General features: G+C 37.7%; 1 protein-coding gene across 1 annotated transcript in view; it reads right to left on the minus strand.

Annotated features, from left to right (window-relative positions):
* Positions 1-8,485, minus strand: part of LOC137180336 (complement C3-like) — a 28,525-nt gene extending 20,040 nt beyond the window's left edge. Inside the window, exons 1-15 of the mRNA XM_067585666.1 lie at positions 7,222-8,485; positions 6,188-6,383; positions 5,826-5,988; positions 5,157-5,251; positions 4,683-4,771; positions 3,765-3,847; positions 3,588-3,675; positions 3,316-3,418; positions 2,861-2,981; positions 2,454-2,569; positions 1,899-2,045; positions 1,104-1,203; positions 893-981; positions 574-765; positions 271-426 (exon numbers count right to left, since the gene is read on the minus strand). Of these exons, the coding sequence (XP_067441767.1) occupies positions 271-426; positions 574-765; positions 893-981; positions 1,104-1,203; positions 1,899-2,045; positions 2,454-2,569; positions 2,861-2,981; positions 3,316-3,418; positions 3,588-3,675; positions 3,765-3,847; positions 4,683-4,771; positions 5,157-5,251; positions 5,826-5,988; positions 6,188-6,383; positions 7,222-7,298 (1,815 nt within the window). The 5' untranslated portion in view covers positions 7,299-8,485. The remainder of the gene's footprint in view (positions 1-270; positions 427-573; positions 766-892; positions 982-1,103; positions 1,204-1,898; positions 2,046-2,453; positions 2,570-2,860; positions 2,982-3,315; positions 3,419-3,587; positions 3,676-3,764; positions 3,848-4,682; positions 4,772-5,156; positions 5,252-5,825; positions 5,989-6,187; positions 6,384-7,221) is intronic.
* Between the last annotated feature and the right edge of the window lie 565 nt (positions 8,486-9,050).

Genomic DNA, 9,050 nt, shown 5'->3' on the forward strand with positions numbered 1-9,050 from the left:
AATACAAACATACAAGGGTTAAATTAAACAGACATATCAGTAAACTCACATGACAAATTGCATGCCAAAAATCTGCTGCATGAAAATATCCTACTGGATATTATTTGAAAGCACAGACTAACACACCTGTATACTCTGTATCTATTTTTAGAGAGAGTATTTATCTGTACTTTAGGGAACGTGTATGTGTTATTTATGTCTTAAACCGAGATTTTGCAATGAATCCCCTTTCAAATAGTTTGGAAAATACAGATAGAATAAAGAAATTGCCTTTTTCTGGGTGAGGCGGTGCTTGTTGTTTAGGACATAGACGCCTTTGTCAACTGCCACCAGTGCCACTATGGCCCCTGGGTCTCCTGTGACCTTCAGACCAAACATCCTGCGAGGCCCATAGGTTGGAGCAGGTCTTGATGATTCCAGCTTCAGCTAGATGTGAAGGAAAGGACAATGAAGGAAACATGCAGATTTGTACTTGTTAAAGCAGTTACATTAAAATATATCCTAGAACTTAAATCAGCTTGAGTGTGGGTGGATTTTTCATTAGTTCAATTACTTCAATGTTGTGTGCCTCACCGAGCCCATGCAGGAGTCCTTGACATCCACCCAAACAGAGTCTGATACCACTTCATTGTCAACTGTATGGTAGTAGGCTATGATGCGGAATGATGGCAGCATCTCTTTGGTGATGGGCAATGACAAGGAAATCAGTATTTGTCCTTTTGACTGGTGACGGCCATGTTTCACCAGCTGACCTCTGCTTAGGATCTGAGGGCACAGATTTGAACATCAGCACTCAGCCAACATGTGTGTACATATTGGCAGATTGCAGGACACAAACATTCAAGTGTGTGCACAAACACACACACACACACAGGTATGAAACATTTCTCACCAGGTATGTGATGTCTTGAGTTTGCTGCCTGTTGAGGATGAGGTTGATTTTCAAGTTGTCCCCTAATTCTATCTCAGCTGTATCCACCCCTACAAAAATTACATTTTGTGATTATTACTAGACACGGCAGAGATCTTGGCACTTAGGCAGCACTGCCGCTGCCATCCACATCTTTTTTTAAAACCTCATGTTGTTTCAGGATGCTTCTTACCTATGTGGATGTAGTTATTGTTTTTGATAGTATATGGGAGAGCTACCATGGTGGCTGATGCTTGCCTTTCAGGTGAAATGCGAGGATCGCTGGTCTTTGCCTGCGTTTGAACACGCACATAAGTAAGTGTACACGCACAGTTAAATAAATATATGCACATGAAAACAATTAAAGAAATAGCAAAAAGATTTGTACCCATAGATGAACATCAGTTGACAGAACAGAAAAGGACCTACAGATAATAGAGTGACACTGTATAATAAAGGCCGGTTATCGCTGCCAAATTCAAAGTTTTTGAGCTTGCAAATATTACAGCTTTGTCCTATTTGAGGGCTGTTTTAAATCTTGCCACTTAATTGTTTTAAATAAAAAAGTGTTCCTTTTTCTCTCCTGAGTTAAGGCACTTTAAACTGACATCCAGCATCAACTGACGCTACAACTCAACTGGTATTATCAACAGCACTAACTTCACTGATAAACCTGTGTCTGGCTTTTTGTCAGTCATCTCCCCATTGAGTTTTGCCACCAGGGGGCAGAAAAACATCAACATACACAGCCTCCACATGCGGTATTACTGGCTTATAAATTTATAATGATGATAATGATGATAATATTGATCAACTTTCATATCCAGCAGACACAGAACCACATTAGCCTTTATTTGGAGTTACATTTCTGCCCACCTGATGAATGTGAACCTAATACTCATTCTCCTTTTAGCTTAAAAGTTGTAGATTTAAGCTCCTGTTTGCCAAACCTGGCTGTAAAGTCTTTCAAAACATTTTGGAGACTTACAGTGATCGTCAGTCTTGGGGCCCGTTCCTCTGTATTGACGAAAAGCTTGACCATGCCATTGGATGCAGTGATGCCCTGCGCCAGGCCTGGATCGACTACCACAACAACATGTTGTGCTGGAGTCTCATCGGGATTCAGAACTTCAATCTGCCATCCAAGACACAAACAGCTGAACAATCAGAAAAGATCTAAATATCTCTAAAAAGACATATTATTAATGGCAATGTAATGCTATTAGATTACTTTGGCTGCAAACTGCATAAGCTGGGCACTAAATATTATGATTTAATATATAGTGACCCTGTGCGTTTATTTGTGAATTTCTACTGTGTAAAGATCTGTTTGCATCATAATGATCCAGACAAATTAAAGCATTGCACTAATCAGTTACAGTTTTATGGACATTTAGGGAGCATTAAACAGCGTGTGGCTTTTGAAACAAAAAATAAGAAAGAAAACAATAATTGATGGTATGAAAGTTGGGCTCAAACAGTGACTGTATTTCGGCAGTGAAATATTTTCTGGAAAGGGTTTATTTAAAGTAGAATTATTTACCGTCACATCAAAGGACAGTCCTGGTTTGAAATATTTGGGTGTTTTCTTGAAGTGGATGGTGTAAGGTGATGTGACAATCTGGATGCCTCTCAACTCTGCCTCCACCATTTCACTACCTGTGAGATTATGCAGAAATATATGCATGTGCACAAAAAAAACTGATTACTCAAGTATTTTTACACATTTTTGCTTCATTCATGATTAATCGATACAGAAACAATGTAAATCCATTAAATTTATTTATTTATCTCGATATGGCATTTTTCTTTTCTTTCTTTGTCTTTCTTGTGTTGGAAATTTTTAGACGTTACTGATGGTTAATTTGAACCTTGTTGTGCTACTAAGTCATATGATTCCCACATGATCAAACGTACTGAACAGGCAGAAACACAATCTCTCTTTCTTACCGCTATCTGTCAGCACGCTGACAGCTACATATATGGACTTCCCCACCAGCTCATTGATGTTTGGGAAGGTCTGTGTGATGTGCTCTCTCCTCAATTTAACCTGTCCAAGACCATTCTCGACCTAATGTGACATAATACAGAAATGCATCTTGAAATACAGTGTACAAGTATACAGTGTAATATCAGTGTACAATTGATAGGAATTTAGTTGGGTGTGTAAATTCTTATGTTAATCTGGCTTAATTCTGAATACCTCTCTCTGAATATGACAATTATAACTGACATATGGACAACAGTAAAATCCCAGACATTTTTCATGTTGTGCAGTCTTGCAGATTTTGTAGCACTGGTAAAGGCCAGATTTGGGTTTGGCCAGATTTGCTTGTGCATATGAGAGATTAGACACACAGAGTATGACAGATAGAGATGCAGCAAAAGTGTTAGTATGCACTCACCGGCACTCTCTGAAGAGAGCTGGGAAAGCTGTTCTTTTGACCCTCCTGCACAACCCCAAACACTACGTAGGCTGTCCCGTCCACCTCTTTACCAAACAGATACCTAAAACCACAAGAGAAGGACACATTTTAATCAATCAAATAAAACAGGAGAGAGTTAGAATAGGAACTATTACAAAGAGATTAGTCAAAACACCTTTTACTTTCTCCTCTAATCCAATCTACCAATCAAACTCATTCTCCAAATCCACAAAACAAGAACCTGCACTTACGTAGCTTTAATGTCAACGGTGAAGTCTTTGCTGTCCGCATAGAAGAAAGCGGTAAGAGGCATCAGTTTAACCTCAAAACTGGGCAGCACTGAAAAATTGAAAACATTTTATTGGATGTCTAATCAAGTGTAAGTTGTATAGGTTTTTAAATGACAGTTCAAGTAAAGAGGGACTCACTGTATTCTTTGACCTCAAACTGTGTAGAGAAGCTTTGCTGTGGGTTGCTCTGGAACCTGGTAACCACCTTCCACAGTCCGGGACTTAACACACACACACACACACACGGACAAATACTTCAATAATCAAGCAAAAGATTAAAATATAAGTAGTAATAGTCCAAACCTCAGATTCAAGTTATTTATGTCTTATACAAGTTTAGATATGAACAAATGAGCTGCTGCAACACACTTTTAGTGTCCTACATTCAGGTTGGCCGACAAACTACACAATTGTTAGAAAGGTACCTTTGTTTTACCCCTGTTTAGACTGATTATTTAATAGAATTAACTGTACTATGATTCATTTACAATAAATATTCAGATTGAAATAGGCTGGATATGATAAATTACCATACAATTAAAAGGAATAATTTTGGGAAACAAACAAAATTGCCTTCTGGTGGAGAGTTACATGAGAAAATTGATACTTTACCACTCTCATATCTGTACACTAAATATAAAGTTATAGCCAGCAGCCAGTTAGCTTAGCTTAAAAGACTGGAAACAAGGGGAAACAACTAGCCTGGCAGAGTCCATAGATAACAAAATTCACATGTTCACTATCTCACTAATTAACATGTTATATCTCATGTGTTTTGTTTGTACAATAACCTAAGTCTGAAAACAATAATTTGCCTGGGGGGTTGACCATTGGGCCAGAGCATTTCTTGGCTCCACGCAATAACCTCCTGGAGTCTGCGCTGGTTGCCTGTCAATTGCTAACTTTTTACTTTCAGACTTAATGCAAACCAGACTAGCTGTTTCACCCGGTTTCCAGTCCAAATTGTTACATGTTAAAAATGTTAAATTCCCCACTAACACCTGCCAACCACAACAGAATGTACCGAATGCAATTAAAGTAAAATAAAATACACACCTGACAATTTCACCCAGTCTGAACTTTCCAGAGTGGATGCCTGATTCCAGAGAAACTGGATCAAGTGATCTAATGAAGCCTTCAGGGCTCTAAAAATATGCAACATTGAACAATCATTAAAAGATTAAAAATGAGCCTTGTCAGTTTATACATTTATTGAAATCATTCTATATTTTCAACAAGTCCTTTGTTTACTCTCCATAAATCTGATCAGTCCTTGGACACTGTCTTAAACATTTCTTTATTTTTTTTTTGTCTACCTCTCAGGGAGAGGCTGCAACACAACCACTAGAGGGAGACATTTATTTTTATGGGTGGGACGTGTGTCGGAAGAGATGAAACAAAGGAATACAAAGGTCATTCAGGTATTTAAGAAGCATGCAGGGAGAAAAAGTGGAAAGTGAAAAAGTGAGAAATGATCTCACCTACAGTTGAACAGTGACAGCTCATTACAATATAATGTTGAATCATTACCACAGTCTCAATGACAATGTAAGTATCAACTTGGGTTGCTGTATCTCTCTCTACTGGCTTCATACTGGGCGTCACTGCAAACATCCTGTAATAAACTGAGAGACAGAGAAGAGGTCATGGTGTATCTATTTTAAGTTTTTACTTTATTATTCCACTTATGTGAAAAGAAGAGTTCATTTTACTGTAGTTTTTTCATGCAGTCACTCTTGAAAAATGAAAGATGTGCTAATAAAACTGTGATGCTCTCAGAGATGATTGGGATTTTTAGGAGGGGAATATTAGGGGGAGCATTTCCTTTCTAGCAGGTGTTTGTATTCCCTATTTATTAAATATTTTTCATGTTTTTCTTTTTCTTTTCTCATTGTTAAAATGTATTTATCTCTTGCTTTAAAGACCTTAAAAATTATAGTTCATCTTAAGAAGTCTATCCTTCAATTTTGAAATTGATATTGTACATTATCAACACCAGTAAAAAATGCTTTCAAAATATCCTTTATGAACACTAAAGAAGTAGTTCATAATGTTTATTGTTCAATTTTGCAACAGCTTAATACATTCTACCATCTGACATAGATTGGGTGATATATTTTCTAGGGAGATACCTTAGCATACCTACAGATATTTTCACAAGGGTAGACGTTGTGTTTCTCAGCAATGATGCGAACTTACCTACGCTGTCGGGGGTGTAGAGGGTCTTGTCGGTCTGGATGAAGATGTAGCCAGACTGGAAGGAGACTAAGACGACTTTCTCCAGCAGATAGTCAGGGAACTGAGCTTGCAGGTACACATACTGCTTCATGTTAGGATCCTTACTGAATACCCAAGCAGGGATCTGAAACCAGAGACATAAACATTACATGAGGAGCAGAATCGATATGCCATGACATTTATAAATGCTAAATCTATTGTTTGTGGTCTTGATAGAGAAAATGATTTCTACAAATTAAGTGATGAATGCAGGCAAAATACAAAAAGTCAAGTATTGTGTAAGAGTAACATACAGTATACAGTACATACAGTATTTATTTTACCGTAATTTGTCCGAAGCTCTGGAAGCTGTTTGCTCCATTAAGGGTCACAGATGTGGTTGCCAGCCTTTTGCTTTTGGTTGGATGGTTCATCACTTTGATTTCGACCCTGATGTCACCTCCGGTGCAATCTTGACACTCCACAAAGATGTTTTCTGCTGTTCCTACCCGCAACAAGTTGGGGGCAGCCATCACTTGTCTGCAGAGCAGTGGGGACAGAGAGAGAGACAGTATCACTGCACTGAATCACACTGCTGCTCAGGATGCACTGACTTACTGACAAACATGGTCTTTTTTATTGTAAGGCACTATAACCCCCACATACATGCTAATGACAATGAGGTTTGTCACTATTTAAACACAAGATTTACTGCTGTAACCCTGTGACACATGTTAATGCCTTAGTGTGGACATTCTCTTACAATATTTGTTTCATTTAAAGGACTTTTACAGACTTAAAGAGGTAGAAATGTCCAGAATTTCACATTTTTTCCATATTTTTCCTTTCTTATTTCTTTAATTGTCTTATGACCCCTCAGGTTTAATTTGGAACCACTGCTTTGCAGCCTGAGGATCATCTGATCTAGCATGGACTTCACACACAATGAGTAATCTATTTATTATCTTAACTAAAATCCAGCACTGGATCAGTAAAACTGTTTGCTGTGTGTGGTGTACTGCATCACTGTGCAAACTCAGAACAAATGTGGGCCAACTTGCTGGCATCATTTGAAAGACCACATTACCTTGACTTATGAAACTGTAAACTGGTCCACTGACCATTTTGTAAGACACAAGTGAAATTAGCACTATGTTAAACTGATACACGCGCAATACGTCCTTCATATCCATACACTTTTTAAATAAATTATAAATGTAGAGAACCACCGATCTTGTTGTTGTGCTCCTTACAGTTTCACCACAACAATTTGAATATCAGGAAGCTGAGCAAACAAACTGCATATTTTGTATTTTTGTTTTGTCTGTGTTAATTAAATCTCAGGAAGAGTGCATGAAGGCAAGCTAGGTCTACTTACAATGGAGCTCCATCAGCCAGAGAAGCCAGGGAGGCAAAGGCCAGAGAGGCCAGCAGCCACAGTGCAGTTCTACACATCCTCCTCCGATCCTGATCTGCTGTCAACGAAGACTCTAGCTCTGCAGCACTCTCCTTCTATCCTCTCACACCTCTACCTGTCCTCACTACCGTCTCATCCGTCCCCCTCTCAAAGGTTTCTGTACACATGTGTAAACACAACACACACATGATTTCCCAGCAACAGTTGAGAAACTGCTCAGTTCTGATAAACATTGAAGGGTAAACAGAAAAAATCAATGAGGGTTTACATACTTGACTAACTTCTAAACGCTGTTGATTAAACAGTTCTTTGCAGAATTAAATAAAAACAGCAATTTCACATTTCTGATGTACATTTTCTAATATGATTCCCTTGTTTTTTTCTTGCTTGTAAAATTTGAGTCACCTATGGTTATTCTCAGCCTGCTGAATAAATATATTTCCACATAAAAATATTGAACATGCACAAACACACAGACAACTGTTGAGGTAAAAGTCTATTTGGCAGGGTTTTTTGAGTTGCAACACCAAGGAATTTTCTCCAATGACAATCTGATTCAATAATTATGATCTATCATTTTAATGTTTATTTCTTTCTTGAATTATATGATTATATATTTTTCAATAATTCAGATAATACTGTCTCTCAGTGGACTTAATGATTTGCATGTTGTATATACAAATATGTCAACCATCAGAGATTTTGCCTGTCTATACAAAGACATCTACCCCTTTAATTTGGTTGGTTGTATAAAGCCAATGAGGGCAATGTGGTAAATTTATGAGCAGGATTGCTTTATGTAAATTCTGGGTTTTTCCGTCATGTTGACTCGTACTCTTCAGGTATTTAATTTTCTGGATTTGCCAAAAACAGACATATCTCTCAGGTATTTTATCCATGAATTTTATATATTACAACTCTTTCATCTCTATTGATTGTAACAAAACATATTTTGTCAGGAAATTGGATTTGAGACATTTTTTTTATTAACATCTTTTTAAAGAACAACAACAACAAAAATAGAACATAGCAGCAAAAAGTGTTCATGGTTAGTATTGAGGTTGCAGTGGGTGGTGGTGCTGGTGTACTGGATTGTATTATATTGAATGGTGTCCCTAATATTTCGTCCACTCCAATTACATACATGAGAGGGGCAAAATATTAGGAACACTTTTCAATATAATACAATGTCAACAAAAACTGAAAATGTATAAGCCTCATAAAAGTATAATTTATGGCAAAGCTGTTGTATTGAATTACATTAGATTGCACCAATTAGATTGCATTTTCAACAAGTATTTATCTCACTTTGCACAGGAAAACTCTTCTCGATCACCAAGGTACATTATTTAAAATCTAAATTAATTTTCATCTGAAAAACTGCCTCCAGAACGTTGTGGACACTTCTCCAAAATGGAACCACAGTGAGGCAGTTCCAGAAAATGTAGAAGTGATTTGCCACAGTGCCTGCGCAGGACCTCCAGCAGACAGTTTGATTAGTATAGTTAGTAGTTTGAGCTGTAGTACAGAAGACTCAAATCACTTCCAGTTGAATTCTCTCCAGGAAGGAGAGATTGTCATTCAGGTCCTGTCTCATTTTTCTGTGTTACTGTGAAATTTTCATTAACAATACTTCCCATGCTTAGAAGCTGCACTGCACATATGATCTGCCTCAGTCAGATCCAAACGCACCTTGAAAACAAGACAAAATGGAAAAATAGACTGATGTATGTCTTCAAAGATGAACAATCCACCAACCACAGAGTGGATCGGCTTCTGAAAGTTTCAGG

Source organism: Thunnus thynnus, chromosome 3 (genome assembly GCF_963924715.1).
Source record: "Thunnus thynnus chromosome 3, fThuThy2.1, whole genome shotgun sequence".
Taxonomy (NCBI): Eukaryota; Metazoa; Chordata; class Actinopteri; order Scombriformes; family Scombridae; genus Thunnus; species Thunnus thynnus.